Source organism: Brassica oleracea, chromosome C2, assembly GCF_000695525.1.
Source record: "Brassica oleracea var. oleracea cultivar TO1000 chromosome C2, BOL, whole genome shotgun sequence".
Lineage (NCBI taxonomy): Eukaryota > Viridiplantae > Streptophyta > Magnoliopsida > Brassicales > Brassicaceae > Brassica > Brassica oleracea.
Genome location: NC_027749.1, coordinates 22136676 through 22152127, shown reverse-complemented (window position 1 = coordinate 22152127; position 15452 = coordinate 22136676). Strand labels below are relative to the sequence as shown.

General features: G+C 38.7%; 1 protein-coding gene and 1 pseudogene across 1 annotated transcript; one reads left to right on the top strand and one right to left on the bottom strand.

Moving 5' to 3' along the window:
- Positions 1-3066: 3066 nt before the first annotated feature.
- On the bottom strand, positions 3067-3690 carry LOC106326531 (annotated as a pseudogene).
- Positions 3691-13873: 10183 nt separating this feature from the next.
- On the top strand, positions 13874-14851 carry LOC106325683. Its single transcript, XM_013763745.1, has 2 exons — positions 13874-14025; positions 14122-14851. The coding sequence occupies exon 2, from the start codon at positions 14189-14191 to the stop codon at positions 14648-14650; it is 462 nt and encodes a 153-aa protein (XP_013619199.1). The 5' UTR covers positions 13874-14025; positions 14122-14188; the 3' UTR covers positions 14651-14851.
- Positions 14852-15452: the final 601 nt, after the last annotated feature.

Genomic DNA, 15452 nt, shown 5'->3' with positions numbered 1-15452 from the left:
GTGTATTTGAGGTCGATGACTCAATATGTTCGATCAGATTGTGGCATGGCCGATGGTAAAGAAGAATCAACTATCATGTTCGAGGACGAAGAATATTCTGGCCAAGATCTTCATCACCCACGGATTGCAGAAAATTGGAGAGGTCCAAGGGACCTTCAGTAATGTCCAATCAGGGGGAGTAATGTGTGTTGTACTATTTTTCCTTCACCATGGTTTTGTTCCAATTGGGTTTTCCTAGTAAGATTTTAATGAGGCAACATTAAAGCACATTACAAGCTTTAAATGGTCATGGCATCCAAGGGGAAGTGTTATGAACCAGATTGTGGATGGCTCATAACCAAGAGATTATGATATGTAATCATTTAGCTATTTGTTTAATGATGAACAAAATTAAGGGGGGGGGGGGGTTATTGGAACATAAATTTATGTGGAATTTGATGATTTTAATAGTTGAAAAGATTTTACAAGTTAACTAGATTTAACAAATTTTATCAAATATTTTTACATAGATTTTCATTACTTTTGTATAGAATTCTATTGATTGTAAAAAATTAATGGTGGTAGAAAAAAAAGGAAAGAAAATCATTTCAATTAAAGTAATTCTTAAACAACTTTTAAAAATGTTTTGTCACAAAAAAGATCTCAAGAAATAAAATGATCAAAAAAATTAATTTCTACTTCTTACTTTATATATATATATAAATAATTAAAAAAAAATTTATATAATTTCAAAATATATGTTTAAAATTTGAATTTTTGTAAAAAAAATTTGAATTATTATTTTTGAAATGTTTAATTAAAAAATACGAAAGTGCCTTTTAAAACAATTTTTACAATTTTTATTTTAAATTTTTAATATTTTTTTCTATTTTTTTAAGTTGTGAATTGTATTATGTTAAAATTGTGATTTGTATATTATTTCATTCTTCAATTTGGGTTTTGTATGTGATTTGAATTATTATTTTTGAAATGTTTAATTAAAAAATACGAAAGTGCCTTTTAAAACAATTTTTACAATTTTTATTTTAAATTTTTAATATTTTTTTCTATTTTTTTAAGTTGTGAATTGTATTATGTTAAAATTGTGATTTGTATATTATTTCATTCTTCAATTTGGGTTTTGTATGTGAGTGTATTTTATTACATTGATTTTAAAAATCTTATGGGTATAGATGATATTCTCAAAGTTGAGTACTATGAATAAAAACAAAGAAAATTTGCATCCCAATAACAATAGATTTTAATAGAATCTTAAAATCAATGAAAACTAAACTTTTCCAATAACAAAAGATTTTGAGTGGAATTTAAAAATCATCACTCCAATAACAATGGATTCTATTAAGATTTTAAAAATTCACAAACCAATAAGAATGAAATCTCAAAATTTAATAACTCCTCTAGAATTCTTTGTCCAATAACCCCCCAGTATAAACATAACTATGTTAAATGGGCTTCTAAGGGTTTTAAGCCCAACGTTCAAGACTCAGACTCTGTCTTTGATCATTTCCATATTCAGGATGGTGATTCTTCTTCATTGATCCATCATCTCACCGTATATCTTTTCCCGCCGGCAAAAAAACCTTCATCATCATCACGATATTATCTCCCTCGGCCCAAACCTCGAATCACATTAACCTAATCCCACCTCTAATCATGGTACGCTTTCTTCTCCTCCAAAAACCTAATTTCACTTCATAGCAACGACAACTGTTGGGATTCGAGACTACGTCAGAGAATCCATCAGGGACTTCGTTATGATTTGGTGATAGAAATCAAAAAAGATTGAGTAACTTAAACCAAGACAAGGACGTCATATTAGAAAAAAGAAATGTCTCTTTTATGGAGATATGAAAGTTAGCAGGATCCTGGAAATATTACTTTCATGGAGTTATGGAAGTTGAAAGTATTTTATATTATTTCCTAATAGGTTTATGGAAAGGGGCGAATGCCCTAATCCGACAAGGTTAACCTAATAGACTCCTACTATATAAGAGGAGCTCGTGTGTTCTATTATCTCTTGGCCTTTATGAGTCCTTGAGAAGGCCCTTTGTGGCCGGTCCTTTGAGACCAAGCAAGCCGGCTTGTGGCTTGTGTGTGTGAGAAAGAGAGGGGCTATGTCTTTGTACTTGAGATTATAGTGAATTGCCTCATTGCCAGGCCCCAGGGACGTAGCCACATCTAGGTGAACCCTGGGTAATCAATATTGGTGTCTATCTTCTATGTTTATTCCGAATTCTTCTTCTTATCTCCATTATTCTACAAACTCAACTTTCTTATTTACATCGTCGAGTTCGTCAGAGAGTGTATCAGAGTTTGTATAATTGATTCTGGATCTTGAGTCAAACAGTTTCGCCGTTGTGGTTTCAACAACAACCACCGCCTCTTGCATCTCCTCTGCATCTTACCTCAAGATAGGGTACCTTCGAGTATATATTTGAGTATCGATTATAAACAGATAGGGTTTGGATATCCAAACTTACTCAGAATGAAGCCCGATTGGTTATTTAGCACTAACCGTATCCGAACCGATCTTCTTACTTCGGTCAGGTTTGGGTATAAGTCACTATGCCCATGCCTAGTCTGCACTAGTGAGCCTTTGATCCACCTTACACGAACATGATAAATAACCAGTTTTAAATTTGCAAGCACCTTTTCACGAGCTCTCTCATTATTTATTGGCCTCGTTCTTTGCGAGTTTACACGACGAACTGCAAACATCTACGCCCACTCCCTAGAGCTATGTAACAAAAAAAAAACAAATTGATAGAACTAACCCTAGCTCTTATTATTCTATGCTGGTTATGTCCACATCTCAAGCTTGATGTGTTTGCCATCAAGAGGTTAATAGTTGTAACACAAAGCGAGAAAATGTCTTTGTTTTAATTTCCGAGTTATATGAATCTTAAACTAGGGAGCTAATTAAAAAGAAAAAATAAACAAAGGAAAGATGTTTTATTCCAATTAAGATGAACAAAGAAAACAGAAACACAGATAGAGTTTTATTATTAGTCGTTACTTATAACTCTTATCCTTTTACTTTTGTAGTTTTGTAGTCTTTAATCTCTCTTAGATTATGGACATAATAGGCTTGGACGAAGGCTCTGTCTCAATAGCTTTCATGAACCTAACCTCAAATGGCGTAGAGCTTAAAGTGAAACGCCTAACGCCCTGTTTGTCCACAAATATCCCGATATCGCTGCAATCGTTATTATTAACACAAAACACAATCTTGTAACCGCCAAGAGCATCTTTAATTTTCTTGATCTGGAAGAAACCATTCGACGGTTTAGGACCAGCCGCTATGAACAACGCCTCAATGACCGTGATGGGCTCGACCGGAGGGACGTACCAATAGGTTGACTGACCACATATCGTTGCTTTGACGTCCATCTGGATGTTGAGGTTCGCTGACTCGGGAACGAACGCAACTTTAGTCCTTCAGTCTGAGAATTTTACGGGAATTCCCATATTAACCTCTGAATATTCCAGTTTGAAATAAAGGGGACACCAATCATCACCACGGGAGCTGAGAGTCAGGCCGCCATCTCCAGGGCCGGAAATGCGGGGGAGAACGTAGTAACTGCCATCGAATATGATATCACCATGAATATCGAGAACTGGTTTTCCGGGGCTTACGGTCACGGTCAAAACAGCGGTTAAGGCAAGAAGGAAGTAAAACATGGGATTCATTCTTTTTTGAGTTTATGTTTGTGAGGTTTGGTCAATCCCATCAGACATGTTTAATGTTGGGTCGGCTTGCATAAGTTACGCGCGGACAACATATGGGCCTAATCGTTGAAGCCCATTAGGTCAAGTACTTATACAAAGAAGGATAGATCCCTGTCGTGATCTGGAAGCACAAAGCGTGGCGAAAACCAAGTCTCTGGGAGGCAGGAGCCTCAAGCATCTATGGAGTGCTTCCATGGCATCTATTGGAGAGATAGAGTAAGCTAGACATAGATATGTTGTTCTAGGCTTAGCTCTTAGCCATGTACTTCTCTTGTAAACTATTTATACACTCTAGGGTTTGTATACCCACGACAGAGAGAGTAATGATCTTGTAAATCGCATCGGAGGTGTTTTCCGATACTTCATAGTGGATGTTGTGGATCTTGGATCCACCCCAGATTTAGCGCGCTACGGCCGTGAACTGGGTGAAAAATTCTTGAGTCATGAACAAGGATGAATCGTATGAGTAGTGAAAGGGACATGGGTATTATGAGCTTGTATTCCATAACAAGTGGGTATCATAACCCCTCAAGTGGTATCAGAGCACATGCTCATTGATTTATGGAGTACATGTCTCGAGGAGGAGAGACATATGAAGAAGCTTCCAAGCGAGATAGAAGAAACTCGCAAGGTTTAATGGAAGCTGGTGGTCACGTGGTTCTACGCACGTGGAAATCTGATTAGGTTAAAAATCAGAGGATAAACCGAGTTACAAGATCAGGTCAGAGAGATTTTCGGTTTACAAGAGAAGAAGGAAAACGGTTGGACGTTCTTCGCTACATCTGCACAAATTTATGGAGGAATGATTCACAAGTCAGTTGAATCGGTTGACATGATTTCTAGTTATGAAATCAAAGTTTTTCTAGAGTTCTCCAGGGGTGCAAGACTTTGGGTTACTCACAAGATAAGATGGTGGCAGGCTGCTGGCATAAGAAAGAGAGATTTCAAAGCTGTCTTCGATCTGCAGTCATAAGGAGTGTGTGACAGTCACAAGGCATGTGTGACTATATGCATTGGAGTTTCGAATTTCTTCATATTCTGCAAGTTATTGGAACTGAAAGCATACTGAAAGACAAGGGGTTCCGCACTGGTTTTGTATGGGATTGTCTGAAGATTCAGTGAGGGTTTTCACGGTGTTCTTGGATTGAAACTACATGGTATATCAGTCGCAGGTGGTGCTCTAATCTATGTGGGTATTTCAGCTCGGTATCTCATGGAATTCTTGGAACTAGGGGACGCCTTAGAACCTTGAATGATATGAGTGTTTCATGGCTGTTCAGATGGTATTCTTAGTCAACGTGAAGAATGTTGCAGAAGGGTTGAAGGGAACCAACTCATGCGGGTTCGTCTATGTTTGATCATGAGAGTCTACAGTTGGGTAGAGGTTCAGAGAACAAGATACTACTAGACTGCTATTTTCAGAGGGAATGCAGTGTGGTTTTCTAAGCAGATATGTGTTTCGCGTAACACATAGTTTTCTGCTGGAATGGATCTGCGAGAACGAGGAGTTACTTGTTCAAGGCAGAGTTTGGCTGAATAGGTGGCGGTGTCAAATTGAGATTGATTCATGATGGAAACATGTATGTTTCGGTTTTTCTGCATAGGATTCAGATGTAGTTTATTTTGGCTTCTCAGGGCATATAAGGGGGAAACAAATGTGTCTACAGGGTATCACGGTTGCAAAGGTGATGATTTATTTGAGCAGAGGTTGAACAAATTTTCTTTGCGTCAAAAGTCTTCTTAGCAAGTTGAGCTAAGCGGCGGGATCTGTTGGCAACAGCAGTGGTGTAGAAACCCGTAAAAAAAAGAAGAGAGAATGGTCGAGTATCTTTGTGGTGGTCGAGTCGCGGGCGATAAGGATCGATCAGAAATTTCAAAGAACGAGGTGGTCGAAGAATTGATCGTGAGTGAACTATGAGTCGAAAAGCTGCTCGACCATAGTTAGAAGATGTCTTAGATTGATCAGAGGGACATTTTGGAAGCATCACATTTTTGGAAGCACGGCGTCTTAGAAGCTCGACGGTTTAGAAGCATGACGTTTCTTAACCACGAAGTAATCCTCAAAACTTCGTATCGGTAATATGTTATGTTGGAAACATAATACATTGTAAGCATGACGGAAATTAAGCAAGACGGGAATCAAGCACGACGGGATCGAAGCACGACGGGAAAACCCAAAATTGGACGAAATCCTAATTTCGATATTCTGTAATATTTTTCGGAGAAGCCGGAGTCTCAGGAAATATTACCGTCAAGGTTATAATGGAGTCTGGAGTTTATTAAAAATATTCAGAACATCAGAACGGGAGTAGAAAAATATTCGGGATTGATCGCGGGTCAGAAATTTGCCGGAAGGACCGAAATAACACGAACGGACTGAGAAGCACGAGGTGGCTTGGTGTGAGTGTTCAGAACGTGGTGTCAACTATACAGCAAGCTGAGTGTCTACAGAAGCTCGAGGTGTCGCCGTGCATGGAAGCAGTACATACAGCCTGACATGTAGAATCACGAGGTGGATCGACCAAACACGAGGTGTCTCCGCGCATGCAACCGAAGCATGCTGATCGACATGTGTGAGATGGTGTGTCGCCTTGCATGAGTTCCAGTCATGCAGCCAACATCTGGGAGGAGTGGTGGCGTCCTAAATGTGTCTTGGATATGCTGAAAGACATGTGGAGCACGAGGTGTTGCCGCGCATGCGTCCGGAGCCATGCGAAGCGACACACGGGCTGCCACCAACCGTCCAATAAATACCCTACGACCCCAGCTCATTTATTCACATCCAGACCTGTTCAAACTAACTTAAAACCATGAGAGAAAAGTAGAAAAAGAAAGCAAGTGATTCCGAGCTATTTTGAGAATTTTAACGAGTTTTCGAGCTCAGTTCTCTACTGATTTCGAGTCAGCGCCTAGGGAAGGTTCTTTCCAACTGAAGGTCAATCAAATGAAGATCAGATCAGATGGGAGTCAAGTCAACATGGCTAGAGAGAGAGAGAGAGAGAGAAAGGAAGTGATCGATTCTAGAGAATAGTCGAGTTCTGAAGACCGATATTCCATCGAGAAGGCCAAGTTCCGTCGATTCTCTACGATTTTGAGGCGGAAGCTCTGTTCAAATCAATGCGTCCAAGCCAGTCATATTCTCCAAAAATTAAGTGGAGGTGCTGTCCAAGATTAGTTCAGTTCCATTGGTTCAGATCAGTCTAAGTTCTACTCGATACTCCGCCGGGAAGTCCGAAGAACTGTCCAGAAGCTAAAGGAGGTTCTGTCCAAGTCCAGATCAGTCCGTAGAGACCTGTCTGTTTATTCATGGTGAAGTCGAGGTTCTGTCAAAGTCGAGATCAATCCAGTCCAGTCCAGTCAAGGCGTCCCTTGGGTTTTGGCCAAGTCCTCTCCGATCAACCAACTGCTTCTCGCCTAGAACACTTTGAGTTGGATTGTTTGAATTTTACTTGGAAATTAGGGTAGATTGAGTCGCATATAGATTAGAATGATCACGCTATTGAATGGTAGAATCCTTAGGGTTATTTTATTTATAGAACCGGACTCAGTTTAGCAAGGGCTAAGCTGAGATGAATGGAATTAAGACTTAGTTGATAACCTGATTAGGACTAAGACTAGGATGCATCATGTTTTCTATTCTTGGGTGTTGATATGGTTGAGTACACGTTCCCGTTATCTTTAAAGATAGTGTCGTAGCAGGAGACCGAACTATCTAGGTAACGGTTTGATTGAGTAGATTGATTGAGTAGATTTAATTAAATACTGGCTCGTTTAATTAATCTTGTTGATTGAGGTTGGTCATCTCTTGGTAAGGGAGTGACTAACTCGTTGAGTTGTTTAGTGATAATGTATTTGTTTAGGGATCTTTGGCCATATAAGATGATCTCCTAGTTGTGATGTTGGTACTACGGGTCCTATGCCATATAGGCAGGACTACGAGGATTAGTGGTTAGTGTCGTAGACTCCTAAGTATTGTGTAGTTTTGGATAGGAGTCTTGGATTGGCCGACAGCATTTGTGTAACCCACAATGCTAGGCATATTGGGGTGAGTTAGTGTTCCTTCAGACCTCGTACCCGGTGGGGTCAAGGAAACCCCTTATTCGCTGGATCGGGAAGACTCAGAGAGACGGGATCATGGCCTATGGCTGAGTGATTACACGATGGTGTAATGTGGCAGTGACCCGAAGGACTGTGGACTGTCGCCCGGTGACTCGAAGGACTGTGGGCCGCGGTCGGTTGAAAGTTCCTTCTTCTGGCCTTTGTGGTAGGGAGATAGGATATTGCCGATAGAGAGGACGAACACAAAGTCACCAGGGCCCAGGTTAGAGTGTTGTGTTAGAGTGTGGTTAAGGTTATGGAACCCTCGAGTTAGTGTAGCACCGATATATGGTGTTACAATTTAGATCGATCGTAGATACTCATATTCTTATTATTATGTTTGTGGTTGATTGATTTGCTTGTAGGTTTCTGACATTAAGTCCTAATTCTGGCTTAGGTACCGGATTAGGCTTGGTGTGTATTTTGTTAGTGTAGGCCTGACGTTGGCCTGTACGTGTTCGAGTGATTGCTTGTGAAGGGTTGTGGATATTAAAGCTATGCCGTATCATTGGTTGGCCGATCATGTTCTTGTCTGTTGGTCGACCGGCTAATGATACTTGTATAGTCTAAGTGTCTAACACTACATGAGTACTGAACTCAGACATATATATGGTTAACTAGGGATTGGTTGTTGACTTGTTTTAGTGCAGGTTCCCGTTATTTGAAGCTAGCTCATGGCAAGAGGCCAAGTCTAACTTAGTAACGGTTTGCTTAGCCTTAGCTTTTATTGCATGCTAGGGCTTGATTGATTGTTATTTTGGGTTGTCTGGGTTAGAGTCTAGGTTGCGGGTAGAGGCCGCCAGCTCACTGAGTAACATTAGGTTACTCATCCAACTCTGTTGTCCTTTTTGAAGGTCGCTTTAGGTAAGGATGATCGGATAGCTTGGAGCTGGACGTTAGGACCGCCAGTGTAGATTTTCATTCCTTTTTTAAACGGTATTTTGAATTGTGTTAAGTTGACTCGATTTGGCATTAGGCCGGGCTTAGTCTTGAATTATTCAATGTATGAATATTTTCTAAATGAATAAAAGTAATTGTTTATATGCGCTTCATGAGTACTCTGATATTTGACTAGTCCGGTCTAACACAACGTTAGGTCGTGCTACGGGTTGAAAAGCCTTAGGCCTTGATCTAACGGAAAACGCTAACTCTATGTACGGGTTGAAAAGCCTTGTGCCTTGACGCAGCGGGACGAGTTAGTGGATAAATTTGTCTAGGTCGTGGCGTAAATTTTGTGACTTTGACCAGATCGTCCCTAGCCCGTCACGTAGCGCTTCCGGACCATGGTGTTGGGTTGGACAGTCAGTCATGTTCTTGTTTGATTGTTGGCTGGGTGGTTGGCTCATTCATCTCTAACCCTGGGTGTTGGATGGTCGATCGGTCATGTTCTTGTTTGATTGTTGGCCGGTTGATCGACCATATGTCTAGGACGGTTCGGGGGTGTTACAGAGGTGGTATCAGAGCATGGTTTCGTCCATGCTTCCGGAACTCATGATTTAATCGGTTTTTAATATTTTATCAAGTAAAAAAAAAGTCACAAAAGGCATTAGGGAAACCGGTCACGTCCAGCGATAGTATTGTGGTTTTAGGAATTAGGATTGAGATTGTGGAATCTAGAATTGCTAGGTTGCTGGTTAGAATTGCTATGTTGTTGTTAGTAGACTATTGGGATTAGTTGTTTACTAACTTGTGTGTGAAATGTTCTTTTGAGATTCAGCGAGTAAGTGTGTTCGCTGATCGGAACTTTAAGGGATGAAAACCTTAAAGTGAAGGGAGTTTGAGGCCAAACCCAAACCCGAAACGAAAGATCACAGATTCAGAGAACTGGGCTGTGGTATGGACTGGACAGATGGGAGGAAACAAGACTTCGTTGGGAAGGGACTTCATCAGTTCAGTCTATAGTATATCATCTTTGGAAACAAAGAAACAATGTCTTGCACAACAACCTTGTCCTTGCGCCGGAAACAATCTTCAGATTCATTGACAAGGAGATGCGAAACATCATCACCGCTAGAAGAGAGAGGAAGCAATTCCTAAAACTCATGGAAAAGTGGATGCGCTGTACGTGGAAACTAGTCCGGCTCATCCTCATTCGGTTTATTACCTTGTTTTTAGCTTTTTTGCCAAGGTGTAACATAATTAGATCTTTCTTTCTTGCAAAGTTTAAACTTTCATTTATATTTATATGATATTTACCTTTTTAGCAAAAAAAAAAAAAAAAACTTGATTTAGGTTACTAGTACTGCATAGACGTTTAGAATAGTGTTGCGTATTAGGAGTATCACTTTATTTAAATTAAAGGGCGAGGGTTTACAGTTAAACTATATAAAAAAGGATTCAACTTGACGATATTATTACGTGTCAAGCTAAAGGCTCCTCTATTATTGTTTGTGAAACTATAATATATTTTTCCGACAGTACATCCAGAACTCATTTAGATCAGAATGATTTAAAACTAACCAGCTTTGGAAATATAAAAGAAATTGAAAAGTAGATAAAACTTGAAGGTAGTACACTAAAAAGTTTTTATTATAGGAGTATCGGTGCTTTTACCAAGATCACATTGTAACCGAAAATTCAGAATTTACATAAATATATTTGAACATTTTTGTTTTCAAACAAAATGAAAGTATAGTGACCACCGACACTTTTGTTCCTATATCCAGATGTTCGCCAAATGGCACAGTGGAGGGCCCCCCTGTATTGGCGCTCTCTAGCTCAGTGGGCTCTCCATTCCGCATGTGTGCTAAGCACAGATAAACAAGTTCTAACAAACAAACAATTGATGTAATCTGTGTAAGATGTGTGCATGTTGAACAGAACAGTTTCATAACCGGTAATAATGATTAAGTTACCTGTTTAAGTATGTGAATCTTATTTCAGTATATGAATTGACACTTGTTACTGTACTCATCGTCTCATCCGTGCCGTTGACGTTACATCGACCATGGGGACCTGCAAGATTCAATACCAAGACAAAAGAATGAAAGCGTAAATAATAATTGTTTCTCTCACCAGAGTTTTAAAAAGCAAATTACGGATCATATTCTGAGTTCCCACAAATAGTGAAGAATTTGGACCCTGATGTAGTTGCAAGGTCTCTTGAATTTCATCCTTCGTATGGCTGATTTGAAAACTCGTTAAACATAGCTTAGTTTTCTAGCACCGTTCAATATATATCTTTTCTGGGGGGATTTGAAGGTTAATAAAGAAAAACAAACAAAAGCTATGACTTCTAGTTAGCGATACAAAGGATATGCGTGACTCATTATATCACTCACAAATGACAACAGATACGAGTTAGAATAGCTTCTGTTCAATAGATTCGAAGTGCCAAATTAGTGTGTCAATTAACCAAAAACCATCAATTCTCTGAAGAGTTTACCTCTGTGATTATGAGCATCACATAACCAGATATGAGAACATGATAAAAGAAGAACGCCTAAAATCATATTGATCACCTTGGTTTCACTCACACTAGATATATGGGAAAACGCAGCAAATAAGTTTTCTCCTAGTAACACCAAAAAATGTGGCCAGGTCTCGTTAATAGAGATTTCTCAACTGTGATAATTTTTGAATCAGATTGAAAGATATTAGAGTGTTAAAATGTCCTACGTTGGAAGTTCGAGACATTTTAACATCCTAATAAAATATTTGAGCAACATACACATACTCGTCCTTTTGAACATGTCTAACTAATCCCACAAAAGCACCAAACTACGTCAATTTTGTTGTAGGAATGTTTTATCTATTGCACATGCAGGTTGAATCACTCGATTCACTCCAAAGGTGAAACCTTTCTATATATCGAAATCATTGTTTAATGACTCTGCAATCACCACCCGACATTTTCCCATGTTTTGGCCTCACTCGCACGCTATCGCGAATCACTTCTCGATAGTTCACCCATCCTTCCACTACTCCAGCTCAAGCATGCTTAACTCCGGAGTTCTTTCAGAATGTGCTCCGGAAAAGGTAAATCAACTTTGGTGACATAGGTAGCCAAATCAATTCTCTTAAATCTTTTTCACATATCACAACTCGGGATGTTACAGATACAAATCAAGGAATACTAATTAAAGGTTATATGACACCAACACTTCCAATAAGTTTACCAACAACAGATAAAGTTGAAGGCAGCACATGATTTTTGTTTACATGGCGCCTGGCAAATGGTCAAGTAATTATCCAACTTATCAATTTATCGTTTAAAGACTTTTTCGTGAGAAATTATCTACAAAGATGTATTAATGACTTTTACATCTGTGCCATGTGAAATCCAAGACTTAAATCTACGAAAGACCATGATTTGCACTATAATACAATGTATTCAAAACCAATGCAGCAACCACTTACTCCATTTTCTCATTGGCAATAGCAACAGTGAACTTTGCGCACTCTATGAAACCGTGAGCTTCTGTGTCTACATCCTAAATTGAGCACCCTAATCGCTACAGTTACCCTTTTACCAAAGTTGATCGTACCCTAAAAAGGCTTTGAAAACGTGAAAAAGTAAGGCCCTAGGCCTTTTAAGCACAATTAAGCCCGTTATAAATATCCACAAGGCCAATCGTTTGGGATGTTTTAATCCGTTAAAGTGCAGCTATTGTTTTGTATCTTCCAACTAAATCCTTTACCCTGATTCATGATTCACCCGTTATTTTCTCTCTCCCGTACAAGGAGAGATCTACGACATCAATGAAAATCACTGAAGACAAATTGCTTAGGTTAATGAACACTTGAAATCTCTCGGCTCTGGCCACAACCATGTTCATATTCACGTTGCTCAATATTGCCTTTAGACTCAACAGTCAGGGTTTACAGTAGGCAAGCGTCAAGCTAAGATTCTCGCTATTGAAGGATCCAAGAATCAAGCATTCAAGCTATATCATTCATTCATTTGATGACACCAAGCCTCAATTTTTTAAAAAAATTAACATCTTATGTGAAATTTTCACACTACACTCAATCATAATACTGGAAACGAAGACAACTACTTAATTGAACATTGACTTGTTTTAATTTCACAGAGTATATCAAAATCGTTTTTAATACATATTATCAGTATGGTCCAGTGAGTAAACTCGACTTGTTAACAAATTAAAGTTAAACAACTTATTTTTTTTTTAAATATTTTCTCCTAACCCTAGTTCCTAGCACACACTTTCTTCAAAACATCTTTTTTTTTTCTTTTTGAAACATCTTCATCTCCAGGTTTATGTACTACAATTAACAGTATATTCTGTATGTATAATATGTTTTCTTACAAAGGAAAAATATGTTCTTAAGGTTTTTTCTTAAGTTAGACTCTAGGTTCGTTATAATTTAGGGTACATATATTTTATTAAATCAGAGGGGTTAAGTAAGAAACTTTTAAAATTTAAAGGCCTTATCTGAAAACTATACTTTTTAATGCATCGTGGTTTGGCATAACATCTCTTGCGAGGAGAGACCCACGAAGCGTTGGATTGGATAGCCTAACAAATTGATTTTTCAGAGACTACAAATCGATTTGATTTTCTTACCCCACCAACAAGACTGATGTATTTATATGTGTCCGGACACGGGGTTCAGATTTTTGGTGTGACAAAATACAAAGTTACTTTTTATCATAATGAAACTATATTATATATTCGTTGTAACTCAGTAGCTATACATAATTGCATAATTGCATAGCAGTAGAAAAACAACAATCATATAATTAGATTGTTCAAAAGAAATGCTTAAACATATGATTCTCATGAAAGATAATAATATCACAAGCTCTTTGGAGTGAATTTACATCTTCCCTCCTCGAAGATGGCTTTAGCAAATTAATTAAAGTTTGAGATAAAAGCAAGTCTTTTCCAATAGTACATTTTGTTTTTGTCTTCTTGCATGAATCAGACTCTTATCAGTAATTTTGGCAGGTCTTTAGTAGAAATAGTACCAAAGGCTATCACTCATCTATCTAACCCTTTTTAATTATTATTATTTTTACTTCATAGTTATGGCACCCCCCAAAAAAGTACAAAATTATTACAGCTTTTGGATCTTTATGAAGCCTCTGCCTATTGTGGAGGCTTTTGATTCCTTTGAAGCAATCAATGACCTCTCTGTCTCTCATTTGCCAGCAAAGAGAGATTGTTTAATGTTGTTTATGCTTCACATTTTTATACATCACATTTTCACTGAATCTTCCTCTGCTTCTCTCAGGTAATTAATTCTCTCCCTTCCCTCTCTCTTCTCTTTCTCTCTCTTCTTTCTGTTTGGTTATAAGATACAATGATGGGGGTACTTTCATGGATTCAGGAGGATGAAAACCACTTAGTTGCAGCAGAAGAAGAAATATTCAAGAGAAGGGCTTTCTTGAGTGACAATGGAAGGGGCAGAAGAGTTTCAAGAAGAAGAAGTGTGGTCAGTTTTGAGAGAAAACGAAACTCCAGGTCCTGAAATGAAAATGTCCAAAAGTAACAATATCTTCTCAGCTGCTTCTTCATCTTCTGCAAGGTACATTCCTAAGGGCAAGGAGGTCTCTAAAGCCAAACAGTCATCTGCTCCAATGAATGTACCTGACTGGTCCAAGATTTATGGGAACACAAGAAGCAACCATTTGCATTCGTGGACCACTCATGATGAAGATGACGATGACGATTCAGTGGTTCCTCCACACGAGTTGGTAGCAAAAATGCTTGCAAGAACGCAGATCTCATCTTTCTCCATGTGCGAAGGAATAGGAAGAACACTCAAAGGAAGAGATCTCAGCAAGACAAGAAATGATGTCTTAACCAAAACAGGTTTCTTGGAATCGAACGTCACATCCACATCACCACAACCATAGTTATGTCATGGTATGGAGCATGCTCAATATCTCATAAACTCCCTTAACCACTACTATTCCATACCGTATCATTATCATAAATTAAAACCTAAACTTTATGTTATCCACATGATTTGTTTTAACTATCCAATGTTATTGTCGTTTTCATCATGTTGGGAATCATCATGACACTATACCAATATGGTTGAGTTATCTTTATTTTTTGTTGTTTGTTAGGTTTTTTGGATTAGTTGTTTACTAACTTGTGTGTGAAATGTTCTTTTGAGATTCAGCGAGTAAGTGTGTTCGCTGATCGGAACTTTAAGGGATGAAAACCTTAAAGTGGAGGGAGTTCGAGGCCAAACCCAACCCGAAGCGAAAGAGGAGAGACAGATTCAGAGAATTGGGCTGTGGTATGGACTGGACAGATGGGAGGAAACAAGACTTCGTTGGGAAGGGACTTCATCAGTTTTTGGGAAAAGGAAGATCGAGAAGGATTTGAGGAATCTGGACAAGGATGATATCTATCGAAAGGACAAGATAGTATCATGGGCAATGAGTGCGTTATGGTAGGGTAAAAGCAAGAGGACGACTCAATGATCATTCCAGTGATGAGATATATCATGGGCGATGAGTGTGTTATAACAGAGTAAAAGCAAGAGGATGACTCAGTGATCTTTACAGTGATGAGATATGAAGACGATTGTGGAGGCCTTGAAGAGGACACTCAAGGAACCGTGGTAGACAGAGTACAGAGGTTATGGAGACGAGTGGAAAATGTTGTGAAGATGAGCAAGTGCGCAACTAAGAATTCGAGGACGAA